The sequence below is a fragment of the Limanda limanda genome, chromosome 3 (assembly GCF_963576545.1).
Source record: "Limanda limanda chromosome 3, fLimLim1.1, whole genome shotgun sequence".
Taxonomy (NCBI): Eukaryota; Metazoa; Chordata; class Actinopteri; order Pleuronectiformes; family Pleuronectidae; genus Limanda; species Limanda limanda.
In genome coordinates this window covers 14,639,393-14,657,518 of record NC_083638.1, presented here as the reverse complement: position 1 = coordinate 14,657,518, position 18,126 = coordinate 14,639,393, and the positions used below count along the sequence as shown (strand labels likewise).

General features: G+C 41.8%; 1 protein-coding gene across 4 annotated transcripts; it reads right to left on the bottom strand.

The window, feature by feature from the left end:
- Nucleotides 1–826: 826 nt before the first annotated feature.
- Nucleotides 827–16,874, bottom strand: pkma (pyruvate kinase M1/2a). 4 transcript variants are annotated; one of them, XM_061067715.1, is made up of 11 exons: nucleotides 16,805–16,874; nucleotides 10,069–10,253; nucleotides 9,496–9,587; nucleotides 7,201–7,332; nucleotides 6,895–7,081; nucleotides 6,481–6,751; nucleotides 6,108–6,258; nucleotides 5,824–5,976; nucleotides 3,951–4,117; nucleotides 2,179–2,360; nucleotides 827–2,038 (listed from the first exon to the last, which is right to left on the bottom strand). In XM_061067715.1, the coding sequence occupies exons 2-11, from the start codon at nucleotides 10,223–10,225 to the stop codon at nucleotides 1,932–1,934; spliced, it is 1,599 nt and encodes a 532-aa protein (XP_060923698.1). In that variant the 5' UTR covers nucleotides 10,226–10,253; nucleotides 16,805–16,874; the 3' UTR covers nucleotides 827–1,931. The 4 variants fall into 4 exon arrangements, with proteins under 4 accessions (XP_060923698.1, XP_060923697.1, XP_060923699.1 ...); XM_061067714.1 differs by lacking the exon at nucleotides 3,951–4,117 and adding an exon at nucleotides 3,360–3,526; XM_061067716.1 differs by lacking the exons at nucleotides 3,951–4,117; nucleotides 16,805–16,874 and adding exons at nucleotides 3,360–3,526; nucleotides 16,677–16,759.
- Between the last annotated feature and the right edge of the window lie 1,252 nt (nucleotides 16,875–18,126).

Below are 18,126 nucleotides of genomic sequence, written 5' to 3'. Positions count from 1 at the left end.
GCAGAACTGCAGATCACATTAATACCAGCGTTTACCTCCAATAGTCTGAGAGAAAACTTCAAATATGTAGAATTCTGAACAGGGTTTGGTGTATTCAATATAAGATCATATTTTAGTGGTCCCACATTGGCACTATATATTCTAACTATTTGTTACAGCAGCAGCTCTACTGGTTCAGGAAGCAGGGGTAATTATGGGTAATCTCTATTTATCAGTGGTTTCAGTTCAGTGAGTGGGACTAACCGTTCTGAGCTCCTGTCAAGAGATTGATAAATTTAGTTTTTTTTCCCACACAAACCATTTTATTGCTTTGCCAACCAAATCATGGGGCTGTAGCCACAATACAAACAACTTTATGAAACAAATCAATTCAAAAATATATTTTTCTAGAGGGAACATTTTGAGAGTAGCATAGCAGTCCATTTTCTAATCTAACACTAATTTGATTTCATTTAGAGCATTGTGTAATTCTCTGTAGGCTATCGGCACATGAAAAACGTTACGAAGATACATTAGGTGTGAACTGACAGGCTCAGATTTTAGTTGTGGTAAAAGTGGCTTAGGTCTCAATAGAATCACTTATTTAAATGGTCCAAAGGCTAAGCTGGCTTCATGTTGTGCATGTTCTAATAATGGTATAAATGTTGGCATTTTAAATCAATGCAAAAATAACCAATACTGTGCATCTGCACTATTTTAAATTACAGATTTCCCCCAGGCACCCCCTACTACGGCCTTCCTGTTGCTCAGTAACTTACATTAAGATGCTAAAATGTAAACCACAAACTAGAATTTGTAAATGAAAGAAAACATTTGCACTTCAGAGTTAATTCAGGTGATCATCTCTTTTATTGATGGAAATCCAATCTTATAGGACAGCTCAGGACCGTAGCTACAACATTTAGTCGATTCTTACACTTAAAGCATTACAATCAAAAGCATGTTAGACACACTAGGACAACTACAGCAGGTCACTGATGTAGTGGAGAAGGAAACTAAGGGGTTCTACCCACTCAACACCCACTGGGACTGAGAGGGACCAGGCTCCCTCCCTGCATCAGCCCCCTGTGAAACATCCCTAAAAGTGCTCATTCATGTCAGTCAATTTTAATGACCCATGATTCATAAGTGCCAACTTTGATATGATCCAAATACGAAGAATGTAAAGGCCTTTTGACACATCTAATAACACAAAATACAGTAACTAGCTCAAACACCTCAGGAGAGGACATCCAAAACTAACATTTCTCTATTGTCAGACAAAATATAAGTAGTATTGGATGTCCCACAGCAAAACGTCACCATTCACAAAAATAATATAGATTGTAACATTGCTTGGAGTAGATTAGGAGTGCAACACTAACACGTACGGTTAAATACAGTGAGAGCTGACGTTAAAGAGAGGACACTTCATACAAACAGCACTACACAAGGATCTGTTTGGGTGGAGCTGAGGCGGCACTGCAGGAGGAGCCCTTTTATTTTGAAAGCCACAAGTTTGTTCATTCAGGCGGAAGAGGAGTGTGATTAATAAATATAATCAAGGTGCTCAGTTGAGATCAGTCTGCCCCACCACCAACCCCACCTAAACATGAGCCTGTATGCGCATGCACACAGAACCTGGATGCATTCACTCATGACACAGATATTTGAATTAATAAATACAGCAGTTTCTGGTTAGGGTGTATTCATCTGAGGCCCTGAAGACTGGTTGATAAGAGAATCTCGGTGTGAAGGGAATGGAGACAAAGTGGAATTATAAAGAAGGCTATACTCTATTTGTATATATTTTTTTTATAATTGCTTAAACGATAAAATGTTCAGAGTGTGGATTCTGGGAACCTGGATGTGACAGGCTGTGAGCTGTAGTGGAGTGTTGGACACTATGAAAGATAGATGAAGGGAGAAAGCAGAGCAGCCCCATTGGCTCTTTAAGCCACCAGAACCACACGCATGGTGTTGGTGTAACCAGAGCCTGGACGCCAGCCGGTCAGGACGATGACAACATCTCCCTCTTTGAAGAATCCACGGACTTTGCCTGGAAGATAAAATATAAACAATTAAACCAAACAATGCTTGTTTGTTGTTTTAAATTCTGTTCAACATAATGTCTTGGCATCAATATTCACAGCAGTTGGGCCTTGTGCACGGTAACAACTGTGCGATACCAAGTCTTACCCATATCCATGGCGAAGTTGACACGCATGTCGACGTCCTCCGCCCACACGTCGTGGGAGGGGTTAGTGTAGAGCACGGGGAAGATGCCGCGGTACAGGTGAGCTTGGCGAGCTGTCTGAGCGTTACGGCTCACGGCGATGATGGGAGCACGGGGCCTGTACCTGGAGATCAGGTGGGCGGACCTGCACACGAGCACAGATACATATTTGCAAAGTAGTTCTTACAGCATAGATACACATATTATAACTGATTATTACACACGGACCTAGCAACAAATTCACTGCCTAAAGGCACGTTCAAATCAAGAGTGGACAAATTCTATCTAGTGTTGGTTTCCAGAGTCAGAAAGAGGTTCAGTTACTATGGCAGCATGTTGAATAGTTTACTAGAGAATTTCTAAATAAATATTCTATTAAATTGTGTCTGACTTCCTTGAAAAGCGCTATACATATACAATACATTATTAAAACGTAAGTGTGCCTTTTAACCTACTGCAAGTCACTTATCTTAATGCTGATAGGCCTACATGTGCCCTAACATGCTGTGTGATTGAACCCTTCCACTCAATCATAAGGGATGGTGAGTCGTCCCGCCCCCTAACAGGTGCAACAAAGGACCCTTGAACACAGGGTGAAAATGCCCACGTAGTCCTGAGCCCTCATATCAGACACAATTACAGTGAATCATGGGTGTGCAGAAGTCAATGGTATAATCCAAACGTCCTCTTTAACACTTTGAAGGCACTGGACTTCTCCTCAGAGAAATGAACTGTATGTACCAGTCAGGTTCGTTTAATCTCATAATGTTCACCAAATGACTCGTTCTTCTTGAAGCATTGTCTTTCAACCTCCTCAAACGTTTTCTCAGAGCCAGGTGCTGTAAAGGAGGGAACAGATTTGGACTGAACTACTGACACATCCACTTTCTCTCTTGAAATCTGTTGCTATATCCAGCCACTCTGTTTAACAGCAGACATACACTCACACAAACACACAATTGAAGGAGAGGGGATACACAAGTGCACATTAGGTGCTTTGGCGGAGAAGCGATAGTTTCATGACATGCATGACAGGCCGGTTCGAGTATGACAGGCCGGTTCGAGTATGACAGGCCGGTTCGAGTATGGCCGCACTTTACCGTCAAGACCAGGATCGTTTCACCTCTTTCCTGCTCTTCCTTACCTCCCAGTCTTGGTGAGAACAATGATGGCGCTAGCGCAGCATTTGAAGGATGACTCGACAGCTCCGACAGCGACAGCCTCTGAAGGGTCTCTGGTCAGTTGGGAGTGTCTCCTCAGCTCCTCAAACAGCTGTCTGTGGAAGGTGGCTGCCTCGGCCTCACGTGCAATCTGAGGCCCGAGGATGGGAGGAAGGAAGGAAGAGTAGGGGGGTGGGGGGTTTGGGAGGGCTGGGGGTTACTCCCAGTCACACGCTTAACACCACAGCAGCATGCTGAGTCATTCACACAATTGTGAGACACTGGCAAATAATGAGTAAGACTCCTGGTCGTTTAGTTTTTTTGCGGAAATTATATAAGGATATGTCTTTTAAGCCCTAAAGCAAAAGGAGAGGTACAAAAACCTCAGTCAGAGACATTAGAAAATTATTGAGTTAATGTATAAATGTCTACAACAAGCTGCCTGCTCAAGGTATTTGCCAGACTCTCCATTCATTCAGTCAGTCCCTGTCTAGCCCTACTCTGCCTCTCTCCGACTCTTTGAAAACAGATACGAGTGTCCTCCTTGACCTGCCAGGATCAGATACCCTGCCTACCTTCCGGAGCCTGTGAGCACAATGATCCCAGAGGCTAAGCTCTTAAATGAGGCCTCGACGGCACCGATCGCAATGGCCTCAGCGGGGTCTTTGCAGAGTGGCGTGGAGCGTCGCAGGTCCTCGAACACCTGCCGGTGGAACATCGCTGCCTCGGCTTCACGAGCAATCTGGCACAAGTGAGGGCAGAATGCATCGAGCAGAGGCATTCCCACGCCAGGCACACAAAGGTGTTAAATAAGGAGAATGGGTAGAGAGAGAGAGAGAAAAAAAAAAGGACAGGAACATGGAGAACAGAGAAAGATGGGAAAGAGGACAGAATGAATCAGAGTGGTTAGATGTGCATTTAGTGGGCGGGAAACAAGTGAGGATCAATATTAAAACATATCCAAGAGTCAAAGGCTGTGTCTTAAATCACATACTTCCATACCTACACAGTGTTCAAAGTATGGCAACAATAATGGCACAACAAGATGGCTGCACCATCTGGGTACTTTCACCCTCAACAGTCGCCATCTTGGCTTCCTTTTGGAAAGTGAGGGACCACCATCACCACTGTATTTTCAAACTTATGAATTAAAACTTGCTGCAGACAAGCACACATTGTTGGCAACATTTGTTCCATGTCTAATGACATAGGGCACACACATGAAAGCAAACTTTGGTGAGTAGACAACAGTCATGTTTGTTTCAGTGCAAATTACAGCGTAGAAATTCACACACTACAGCAATGAGGTAACTGTTTTCACAGTTTAAAACACGCAAGTGTACTGACTGAAGTATACGATTTGAGACACAGCACAATTATTAACAATCAACAACATAACAGAACAATCTGGAGGTTAAGGTACAGCTACAACTAGATTAAAACAAATAAACTATGAGAAAGATTGAATGGCCACAAATTAAATGAGATCTGAAATCACACGCACTACACACATAAGTGAAGAGATGGTTAAAAAAGTCAGTAGGATTTAACAAGAAAAGTAGTAGAAAGAAAAGTCAAAGCTCGATAGAAAAAATGTCTACGAGACAAAGTGAGTCCTCATTATAATTTGCGCTATAAATTGTGCTCTATTGTGAGTTGAGAAGCAGAAGACTGGAAGATACACATGCAACAATCTGAAAGGCAGGAGGCTGTAGATGTGCCGAGTCATTCTTGCATCTGCAGGGCAGTGCAGACTGAGCGTAGCCGAGGACAGGGAGGTTTGCCAAGAAGGGACCGAACAATGGAGGACATGCACGACAGCATTAGCTGCATTATCTTTCTATAGTGATCATGCATAACTTGGAACATTTACACGTTTTGCTTTTTCAATTGGTGTTTTTACTCTTTCCCTGGCTATAAAACCAAAAGTAATCAGGATTGACTTATGTGCACAGTAAACACCCGTTATCAGAAATGGCCAGATGACTTTTTGGGTGAATATTGTGCACTTGGAAATAGTAGAGAAGGGCAGCCACAGTGCATCCCCAAAGGATGCTTGAATGAGGTTGCACCAAGTTGTAATATAATATTGAACTTAAATAGTGTTTTATCATTTACAGACTATTCTTTAGAATACCTTTAGAAAGATGGTGAATAAAAAAGTGGAAACCAGTGGATGGATAAATGAAATGCAGTTCCAGTTGGCCTAACACTCTTACTAACACCATCTTTAGCAGTTGTTCGACCAAGAGGAAATACAAATGCTGCGTCATTTTACAGCTGCATGAGAATTAAAAAAAAAAAAAGAAGTAAATAATATATGTGTAAATATATTTTTTAAATAATGCAATATTGTGTAAACAGTCAATTGCTCCAATCAATAGGTGCTTATGAAATGACCACAATGTTTACTCTTGATATACATGTATTTAATAGACATAAACTCACCATGTGCTGTGTGCGTACTGCCTCCAGAGGGTAGTCACCCTTGGCGGTCTCTCCGCTCAACATGATGCAGTCGGCTCCGTCCAACACGGCGTTTGCTACGTCACTGCCCTCAGCGCGGGTCGGTCTGGGCTTCTTGATCATGCTCTCCAACATCTGAGTGGTGATCATGTGAGGGGTTCCGAAGAGAAGCAAAGGAGAGTAATGCTCAACAGTTTGTTTTAAGAAGATAATACAAACACTGTTCGTCTTCATTATTGCAGGACGTAATTTTTCCGTTTTCTGACCTGAGTGGCACACGTGATTGGTTTGCCAGCTCTGTTGCAGCGACCAATCATCATCTTTTGGGCGAGGAAGACTTTTTCTGTTGGAATCTCAATACCCAAGTCCCCACGGGCAACCATGATGCCATCGCTGGCCTCCATGATCTCGTCAAATCTGCGCAACAGAAATTATATAAATATTTGAACTAATTAAACCAAATCAAACCAGTACTAAACGTACTCCTGTCAGTAATCATGGATGTTAAGAGTTTGGGTTCATAAAAAATCTATTTTTCACGGATGGAACTTTGAAATAAGATCAAAACATTTACAATAAACCTGAATTAGTGGACCCCACACATGAAACAAAGAAATGATGAAGACATTTCATCCACACCTGCGTACACCCTCGTGGTTCTCCAGCTTGCTGATGATCTTGATGTCTTTGCCTTTCTCTCCGAGCACAGCCCTGACAGCATGTACGTCTGCTGCTTTGCGGATGAAGGAGGCGAACACCATGTCCACTCCATGCGCCAAACCGAACTGCAGGTCCTGTATGTCCTTCTCTGAAACAGCAGGCAGGTCTACAGCAGCACCGGGAAGGTTCACTCCCTTCTTGCTGCCCAGGGTGCCACCGTTCTCAATCTCACACATGAGGTAATCAGAGCCTGGAGACAAACATGAAATACTAATGAGCTCAAGACTTTTGTTTGGGCAACGTCAGTGTTTCCTGAACCTTCTAATGGATCAAAAAAAGATTTTTATGGAGCGAACCTTATTTACTGTATGTGTATGCCTCTCCTGCACTCACCAATCTCCTTAACCTGAAGGGACATAAGTCCGTCATCAATGTAGATTTTGCTGCCAATTTCCACCACGTTGGTAATATTCTTGTAGTCGAGCCAGAGAACCTCATCACTGCAGTTGTCCTGGTAGGTATCGTCCAAAGTTATCTTGATCATTTTGCCCTTCTCCAGCTCCACTTCTCCTTGGCCGTCCTGTCACATCATCAATAGACACGTTGTTACCGAGCTGTATTATTGAGAATTGTAGAGTCATTGCAGAGGAGCATTGTTTTGTTTTGGGGTTAAAGACGGACAAGAGGTGATGGACTCACTCCTTTGATGAGGCCAGTCCTGATCTCTGGGCCCTTGGTGTCCAGGGCAATACCAATAGGCCTGTACTGGATGCTGCCAGGCTCGAAGCTCTCACATGCTTCACGCACGTTCTTGATGGTCTGTGCATGGTACTGCAGGGGGGGAGAGTGTAACACTTAAAATATCTCTAGAGATGAGATTCTTTGCATGATATTTACTACCCTCTCAAGGACACATACTTTGTTGGTGTAGTAACCTAAAGTTTACACTCAGCAAACAACCATATTTCAAGGTAAATGTAAAAGGTGTGTATGAAATCTCACAGTCATAAACATGAGTCATACTGTCACAGCAACACAAGGGCTCATATCTTTCTTCCTCCCACCCTGACTAAAGTGTTGTGTAACTTAGAGGCTTTGAGTTAGAATGCCTTGCAAATTAAGTGTCGTTCTAGGATCATCCATATGATAGAGTATCACGTTGAGTATAAGTATATTGGTCCAGAATGTCATCGCAAATAAATGTCACTTTGTTGCAGTGGAACCTAAAACGCCAGCTCAGCCACTGCAATGTGTATTGCACGTGTATATGGTGAGTTCATCAACTACGGTGGATTTCACCATGAAACTGAACAATTTAAAATATAACATCACAAGTATACATGATCCAAGAGACTAAAATAAAACAATTCATCATGGTAAACAGACTCCGACAAACAAAAGTTAAATTTTAAAAGTATTAAAGAAACATTGTGAAAGCTGATGTCAAGTGCAACCTTGGCTAAATGATGCAGTGAGGAATGTAGGAAGAAGTGTAGTGTTATATAAATGATGCAGCCATCTTCTCCTGCAGGCTAATGAACACATGTTACAATGTTTGTGACTTTGAAGACAGCTGTCTGCTGCACTTGGCTTATACTGCCCACCTGGGTAACAAGAGCTTTCAGTAATAACTTAAGTGGCAGTTAATTACGTTGGCTGCCTTTCACATTGGCAACACCACAAACTTACACTACACTGTCCCTACTTCAAATAAAACAAACTGGATGGTCTCTAGAGCAGGTGACTGTTTTACAGACTTTATGTATGCATATAGGTCCACGTCAATACATTGACAATTTATTCCCTACATTATGTGAACTGCAACTTGAGTAATTGTTCAGCTACATTCAGTTGTGCGCAATAATAATGCTGGTTTAGAAATGGGACTTCTTGGATTTGCAACATAAGCTACTTTCCGCCTTCCACTGTGGCTGAAAGTAAAGTGACCTTGGTGCAGGTTTGTGTACACAAACACTTCTAGAATCCAGGCATGCTGCCTGCTGAGCAGATAAAGGCTGGGCACTAAGTACAGGTGACTTATTTATATTCCAAGCCAATGAAACTCTGGTTTCTTCAGCTGTTCTCTGAATTTACATTGACCTTTGGGTGTCTTGAGACTCCTGCACCCACAAGAACCATGGGGAAGACTTGGACAGAATTGGTACATTTTCTTGGATTTGCAATTGAATAAGATCTACATATCTATACAAACCACAAACCTTCAAGTGTGACATTTATGTCGAGTGAAATTACAATTTTCTTTGTAAAGTAACATTTTTTATATGTGCATCTTGCTGAATCTCAATAGACAAGGTAATTAAATGTGTAGAAAACAGTCTTATTTTCAAATGACATAAGAGACAGCTTGAGTTGTTGGTTTTAAAAAAAGACCTATTTCTCATACATGATAAGATCATATTTTGATACACACAATGAGAGCACAGAGTCGGGTTATAGGTGATGTTCAGCTAAACTTCCTGGATAAAGTATTTGCAATGTTGACAGTCTCCCTCTCCCCTGGCTTCTATCTTTCAACCTTGACGCGCATGTTTGGTGAGTAGAAATAACTCTTTTGTGACTTCTTAAACTTTTGTGGTGTGCACTCGATCTGCAGCATGTCCAAGTAGTCTGTCCTCTCAGAAGCAGAACAAAACACTTTTACAGTGTTTGACCGACTGACTCAATCCAGCTCCATCACTGATTAGATGTTGGCTAGCTCGTCAAAACTTGCACTACTATATTCTCCCGTTCATGGTGGCTGGACTCCTCCTGCTACAAGAGCCAAGCTGACTGCAGGTCACGATGAATTACGGACTTTTTAACTGTGAGCTTTGTTGATCTTCTACTTTCACCAACCAACGGAAGTCGGTGATAACGCACAGAACCATGTGTGATGCAAATGATCAGACTACATTAAACCTGACTTTTTTGTTAGTTGACTGTTGGCTGAACCTGACCTCACTCATTTACACAGTAGAGAAAGCAGTTACCCACCTCATGTGTGCCATGTGAGAAGTTCAAGCGAGCAATGTTCATTCCAGACTTGATCATTTCCTTCAGCGTTTCCACTGAACGAGAGGCCGGTCCTGTAGAAGTCATTGAAAGGAAAGGGTTGACATTCATGTTGTATAATTCCTCTGTCAAAAAATCAACACATTTTATTGTGCACTAAAACTGAGGTGCAGTTTCATTTTCTGTAAAGGGATCCTGTTTAGTTCCATTCATCCCATCTTAGTTTTCTTTTCATGAGAATAAAGTAGGTTGTATTTATATATTAATCATGCACCATAGCAAAAAGGTTACTGACCATTTAAAATTCCAATGTGCTACAGTCTATTAATGAAATGATGTATCTGCAGCAATCTCAAGTCTCAACAACTGAACTGTCAAGCAATGGTCAAAAACTTTAAACGTTTTAATAACCTCTCCATTGAATGTGCTTTTAATGTGTTCTCTTTAGAAATGCACAGCTACACCTCCACACAGAGGAAGGGGTGTTTCCTTATATTTGAATTAAAGTACATGTTTTTCTATCTTGTGAAGTTAAGACTAAGAATGTAGACCAACCAATGGTGCAGATGATTCCGGTGTTGCGTGCAGTGGTGGGCTCAGAGTCGATGTCCAGCAGGCACAAGTGCTCCAGGAAAGTGTCGGCCGTGGCGGCGTTGAGCTGCTGTGTCTGGATGAAGGCAGAGCCCATGTCTTGAGACTTTGACTGAGGCATGTTGAATGGTGGTGCAGCTGAATAAGTCCTGCCACAGAAATGGAGACAAATACACAGTCACTGACAGCGCTCTTCTGTAAACCACTGCTGGCTTACCTGTTTTTTTAATTTTTTTTAACAGCCACTTTACAAGCTTATAAACTGAATTATATTTCTGAAAACAGAATAGGACCTTTGGTCAATGGATAGTTATGCATCAGATGAATGTTAGATTACATCAATTGTCAAAATGTAACTTTCTTTGGCCAACAGGTGGATTAAACTTTGCACCGAGCATAACTTTGTATAGCCTAATAGACTGAGGCTGAAAGTCAGAACATTTTCAACACTATAGTTTCTTTGCTCTGGTACAAATCAGTTGATACGCCTTGTTTTTTTCTTTCACCCAAAATAAAAAACAAAGTGAACCAAAATGCATGTCTACAAACCGTGTGAGAAATCTGTGCTTACGGGGAAAAACAAACCATAGTGTGATTTAACTGACTACAAAGTGCAGCTGTGACAACACCTTTAGGCTACATGCCCTGATTTGTGTCCTAATTAACATACTGGACCTCATTCTGCGTTGTAGCTGAGCTTGGGGTAGTGAAGTCAAATTAACTAGGAATGTCCCTGTGGGAATCAATTAATATGTTGCTTGCTGACATTCAAGTTCAGTACAACCACGAGATGACTAATTTAATTAAAACTTGCATATGGTCAGCCACAAAACACATGGTAAGGATCCTGATCTGTAATCACTGCAAGTAATGGGTGTTTCTGAGATACTTTGAATAAAAGGGTCTTCGGTTTTAGCTTTTGGCTACTTTTACTCCAATAGTTTATACTAGGGCAGGGCAATTAACAGAAAATGTATTGAAACTGAATTTTAGAACTTCTAACTGACCTAATCCTGCCCATATCGACTAATGCGGTCATTACTTTCCCCAATGCACGCATTCACTGACTGTCGGGTTTCCACTTTGTTCATTATGCAGTGGCCGCCCGGGTTCTATGTACCATCTTGTATTACCCCACCACATGTCCTCCCTCCCCAGCTGATCTGCACTCACTTTACACAAGAATAAACACAAACACTGATCGAAAGTTATTATGACACGTACAGGACATGATGTTTCCTTTTGTTAGTTTGATTCGCTCTAGAGTTTAAGACACACGTTTAAACACATTGAAAAAAAGTCCATAATTCTGTGCACATGCAGTTCACCTGCAACATATGACCCACACAGCCAGGACATCAGATTTGAAGTGTCCAGAATGATCTGGATTATTGAGCAGACATCACTGATTAATAACAAAATAAATGTGATCGTCAGTTTGTCTAAAGCGTGAGAGAGACACACACTCTTGCAGACAGGAGATAAGTTTTTTCTGCAGATTATGAAGCAATGCAGATTTCTAACTTCATTGTTGCAAAAGATGCGACACTCATTCATCCATGAACGTGAACTCAGCAGGGTTTTATAAAGATCAGTTCTAAGTGTGAGTGATTATTCGTAATCAAGGTATACGTTTAAAGATATCAAATCATATCTCCCAGAACTAGTTTAGACCGAAAGTACATTCTTGTAATAGCCGGAGAAAAAGGAAAAACACTCAAGCCCTTTCATGTAGCTGTGAGACATTCACACTTTAATACATGTAGGAAGTAGTTAAGGCTAATACGTAAGCACAACATGGCCTTCAAATGCTAAACCGAGTAGAGTGGGATATACCGTCCTGAGCTGTGACACACGATATAGTACATTATGTTCCCCCCCACCCACTGCTTACTGAGTCACCCATAGCAACCACACCATTACCAATCTGATCAACAGGGCTAGGATTGCTGGATCTTAGCACTTTCATCTAGTCAGAAAAGCAAAATTATATAGTAAATTGCACAAAAAACGTCAGTATCCTGTGTGACATAATGAGCTGATCAGTACTTCAGTAATGTCATGTGCATGGATGTGTGACTAGTCTCAGAGATAATGCTTTTCCCCCTTGGTCTAACAATCACAGAATTATTCAAGGTGATGTGTATAGGCATGCCATCAAGACATGTCTGAGCAATCAAACAAAGTATGTGTATATGGGCAGGGTGAAAAACTGCTAATCTACCATAATGAGGAAGACAGCTTCTGTTAGGGCTCTTGTTGAAGTGGTTACGCAACTACACCAGACTGAGGTGGAAATGCTCTGTGAACATTCAATCTGGTGATACGTTTGACTGTCAAGCAGAAACTGGGGCGGGGGAGGGGGGATCAAGAAGACACTAAGAACAAGAAGAAGCAGGTTTGCAGCTACAGTGTTTCACTGAAATACAGATTCTGGGGTTTTTTCTTCACAAAATCTACCATTTACACTTTTCACTATCAATATATCACATCAAGACAATGCTACAAGAATATAATTTAAGTTTCACATTAGAAAAACACCTGATTAAATCTGAATACAATTGAGTTTACACAAAGTATGATTGAGATCAATTAAAAACTAAAACAATATTCATTACATAGGCACAATGTACAAGAGAGGGACAAGTAGTTTATAGAATATTCAGGCCACTGTCCAAACCACCCAGTGGAGAAATTGAACAAAACCCCTCACTGGTTCCCTCATTGAAGGAACAGGTTGACAAATTAATATCTCTTTTATGCAGCAACCCCTTTATGCATCCTTTTCAAATCCTGCTGGTCCAAGTAAAAAGATGAAACAAAATGTACATTGACCAAGCAAGGGTCTCTTCAATGTTAAATATTGGACATGTACTATACTATCTTGTTTGTAACAAGATTCAGACGGTAGACTAACTGCAAAGACTGAGAAGAGAGCTGGAAGACGCCTGCATCTGTGGCTGGGGCATCTCAACTGTGGACACACTGTTATTGGACGACCAAATTTAGTCTCTTTAAGGAAAATCTGTTGCATCCTCTTCCTCATCACGTCCCAATTACAAATGGTGGGGAATTCCAGGCACAGCCAATACACCAACAGGCTCCTTGGCCTGCAGCCCCTGACTGATGATGTAACATCTGAGTCAATGGGGCAGACCACTGCCAGACCAGTGCTGTACGTGAGCACTGTCACATCCCCATTAATGCAACACACAACCATGAAGTGGACTGAACCACAGAGAAAGACTGCAGAGGGGAGAAAAGAGTAAAATACTGGAACTTACTTACAGTACAATGCACTGTGCGTGTGGGTGTTTAAATGTTTCCCATATAGAACATTTGATTTGATTCAATTTGAAAAAAATCAAGTTTAACTTAATTCCATGCTGCTTTAGCATTTTTTGACTAAATGTTCAAATCGGTATTACAAAACCAGACGTGGACAATGGCAGGATCCTTCACACTGCTCACACACTACTTTGCCTATATATTTTTGTGTAAATTATCAACCATTTGATTTTACTTTTTTAGGTTTTAACTTTACAGTAAAAAATCAACTACCAAGGCATTTCCAATGTTGGTATTTTGTTAAATACTTTCCTAACTTACAGATATCATGCACCTTTGATTAAAATGTAATTCGAAAGGCAATGCAATAGTGGCAGTTGCTATTGCAAAACTAAAGGGGATGCGCCTCTTGCACGGAAGACAGAGATTACATTTCAGGTACCACTACCTACAAGCTGTTTTGCTACTTGACCACTGAATGACGTCTAAAAACAAGTTACGTGCCCCAAAACACTGTAAATAGAGGCTTACACACCAGTGGTACCACAGACTCTGGCTGTTTGGAAGGTCACTGCTGCTGTGACGTTTTAAACAAACTAAATAACTTTATGTTTAATTATTAGTATTGTCCCCACCGATAAATTTCTTAACCCTCTTTTTGTCCCACCTTTTTCATTTGAATCTTAACCCATTTCCCTTGAGGTAGGGATCAAATTTCAGTACTAAAAACAAGTCATAGCCTGCATTCAAACAGTTGACTGCAATGAGGTTTCATGCCCAACTGAAGCTCAAAAACTTCCTGCATCCTGAACTGAGGCAATATTTTTGGAGCAATCCGAGGGACCACAGACAGATAAAACGTCAGAAAATCAGGTGGAGACTCTCCTTCACTAAGTGCAGTCATGTCCTGGTCTCCCCGATTGTTGTGGAAAGACAAAGTAATATCATTGACCTGAACGATTCACTGACCCCAGACAGCCAGTGAGCAGCGGCCACAGGCTAACAGCCAAAGTAACCCTGACACAGATGCAGACACAGGGCTAACTTTAGAGCTGGCTGCCAATAATCCCCGCCAATCCCCTCCCGACACATCTACCTTTGTAACATACTCAGTCACTATCTCATATAATAAGCCCGTACAATCAGTAGCAGCAACAGAAACATTGTTGTCAGGGTGTCATGACATTTACTATGTCCTGGTTTAGATGATAGCACGTCACATTGGGCAAATCCATATTGGCTCACAGAGACATTATGCCATCCGTCACATTCACTCAAACAAAGCACCACTTGCAGGTTGGACTACATACCAACAGTAGATCTTCCGGTTCCTTCTGGAGATTAATAGGCAAGTTACAACCAGTGACCTCCGCAACAAGCCCAGTCTGTTGGTTCTTGCAGTGCCAAGGATCGCACCACTCCCAGCAACAGCAGTTCAAGCAGAAATGGCCACTGCAGTGCGCATGCACATGTTTGACACTTTCAGGAGCTCAAGAGTAAATCCCTTAAATGAGGATAAAGGATATGGAGCGAGCCTGCTGTGAGAAGACACTAGCCATGACCTGATACAACGGACATACATGAGACTTCCATCACGACGCACCAGAGCAGTGATGCTCCAATGTTCAACCAGTGAAGGTCATACAACACTCCAGGCCTAAAAACAGAGCCCTGGCTAATAATAACACACAGCATGCAGAGTCTGATTGTAGAAATCCAATACTCAGAGTGTATGGTGGTACTTGTGGTATGTAGGCCTGTAAAAATTAACACAAAACTTGGTTTTATACTGTACAGAATTAAGTGCATGAATAGTGTAGAATGCTGTGCAAGGTGCATATGAAGCATTTCAAAAACGCATGCTAAGTTCAAAGAGTTTGTCACTGCAGTGGGTAGTGGCAAAAAAAACGACTTTCATTACAACCAGTCACTTTGCACTGCATTAGCCATCAAACATTCAGTAAGAAATCAGGATAAAGAGGCACTTTGTAAGCCTTAAGATCTCAGTCATCAGCCCGCATTAGACAGACACTGTGCTTTCCCCTTTGTTAAGCTTATCACTTAAATTCTCAGCCACTTGATACTGTGACCCGGCTGGTCCCATGAGAGAAAGACGCCATTTTCAACAGGGCCAACCTGCAGGGAGGCCTTGGCGTAGAAATTACAGTGTCGCCTGAAAGTTTGTTATGCACAAAACAATCATTGGTCCCTACATAACAAAGCATGCCAAGGCCATACTGCAGGTCCTGTGCATATAATACACACAACAGTAGATCCGTTTGACAAAGGATTTTACATTACACTCAATTTGCATGCACTTTTAGGCAAAGCCCTGCCGCTTTCCTTCAGCTGTTTTGGGAACAAAATGGCAGACAGAGGATTGTAAATCACATAAAAAATACATAGAGAGCAGAAACTCATAAGTATTTGCTACCTATACAGGCATTGATATCTCCCCAGCATCTCATCTATCCAGTGTGATCCAGGCCTTTATCCTCTGAGGTAACACTGCAGCATGACACTGCAGAGAAGCTACTCAGGCAACACAACTACACTTATCAAAGGATGCTTATTAACTGCAACACAACTAAGGTTTAGATAAGGTCAAGATTATATTAAAGGACATGTCGCAATGAAGATCAAAGGATGAACACGATACATTTATCTCATGACTTAAACAGTCGTGTGAATGAATATGACGGAAGCACGCAGCTTATAAAAGGATCATCGTATCTCTGGTGAATCCCTGACGTCAGTACTGTGGTCAGTGAGCTGTATGGGATGTACAGATGTGGTTATGGTGACAGATGCGGCACAGGCGATGCACCAAAGATCACGTTCTCATCCTGCGTCACATTTTCCTGACCTCGAGGCAGCATCACGCCGGCGGACCAATGGGAGGCCGAGAACGCAGAGCCGCCACACCCACATCAGGAGGCAACAGGAAGCGATTCTCCACCGCTGCGTCCTCCACACATCACATGAAACCGGGTTGTTTTAAACATGCTAACTGAGTATTAAACACAAAATGAAGCCTGACGTGTTGTAGCTGTGAGTGCAAGTGAGAGCTGCACTGCGCAGGCGCACATTCATCCAGTCCACCCGTCCATTAGCTGCGTTTTAAACTAACAACGTTGTTTCACACATCCTCAGCCAATATAACACGACTTATCTCCAATAACTACAATTAAAGTGTTCCGCCATTTAATAAAAATACGACTTCTATTAAAAGTTGAGAGGTAATAAGTCGCAGTGACGAGTGACTCGCACAGTCGCGGACTTACACGACTCGCAGAATGCAGCTGCAGAGGCGATACAAGCGGTGAAAGGCGGTGAGGTGACCGTGTCCCGGGGGTCGAGCGGTTCAGACCGTGTGTGTGAGGATGAGAGCCGCTGAGGAATCGAACCTTACCTCACAGACAGACCCGCGTGGAGAGATGAACCCGCTGTGAGAGACGCTCAAGGTGATCTTCCTGCTCCTCACACCGCCGGACTACTTTCTAGGGATGCTGAGACATATCCATCCGAGGCCGTATCGGTAAAAGGAAAGGAACACGCCACCTCAATACACTCCAGGCAGGTTCCCCCTCCCTCTGACTCATCAGATACGTGCTGATGTTCCCCTTTATGCGATGGAAAAGTCCGAAAAGAAGGGTCAAACTGTAAAACTGCGCGGAAGGATACGCGGAAACAAGGTGGAAGTGCTTGGTAAAGTTAGGCAGCCAATCAGGACGCGTGAACGCATCGGTGGCCGGTGGGGTGAGACATGTGACCGTCTCAGACACGCTGCTGAAGCAGAGACACGATGTTATTATTCTAATTCATTATCACATGGCTGCACAGAGCTTCGGCTGCCGAAATGCATCATGGGACGCATCATCAGACTACACTAGAGTACACTCTGACAAGTACACTGCTGAAAAAACGTTGTGTGCTTTTTTTCCTTTCTATTTTTTGGAACCTGGTATGAAATCACACTAAAACACGATGGACTGTTTCCGCAGTACGAGCAGAACACAACCGCTGAATGGATGCTTGACTCATGCCCCCCCCCCACCTACTTCTCCACTGCAGTGTACGAGCCAATACTTCCATCTAGTGATGAAAAATGATCTAGCAGTCTTGCGATGCTTTTAAGTGACATGCATTGTATAGTTCAAGTACACAGATCATTGGGTAAAACAAAATATAGATATAGATATTATTGTTTTTTATTTTAAAATTAAATGTTAAACACTACATAAAACACAAACTATATATATAATTTATATTCCACATTATTATTATTATTATTATTATTATTATTATTATTAATAGTAGTAGTAGTAGTAGTTGTAGTAGTCGTCGCAGTAATGGGAGTATTGCAAATTACAAAATGCTATATTTTAAGCACAGCCAATGTTGATGTGTGCTTAAAATATACTGTATGTGAATATATATGTTGATGTATACATAAAAATGACTGTGCAAATCACAAATAAAGCAGCAGTATAATGGTACTGTTAGTCTGTCTTATTCTATAAAAATTATATATATTTAGATAAGATACGACAAGATGAGATAGGATAGTCCTGTATTAGTCCCAATGTGGGTATAACTATGTTATAGCAGCATAAAGGAGGAAGTGACATACTTATTTGGTAAAGGTAATAAATAAGTATACAATACAAGGAACTATAACAGGTAGAAATATGTGCAATGTAAACAAAATATAACAAGTCAAATAGTATTGCA

Excerpts from the sequence above, each read along its gene's own strand:
- pkma (XM_061067715.1), bottom strand. The coding sequence starts at position 10,225 with ATGCCTCAGTCAAAGTCTCAAGACATGGGCTCTGCCTTCATCCAGACA. Across the intron at positions 9,588-10,068 it reads CGGAATCATCTGCACCATTG|GACCGGCCTCTCGTTCAGTG; the intron begins GTTGGTCTACAT and ends TGACTTCTACAG. Across the intron at positions 4,118-5,823 it reads CAGTACGCACACAGCACATG|ATTGCTCGTGAAGCCGAGGC; the intron begins GTGAGTTTATGT and ends CACTTGTGCCAG.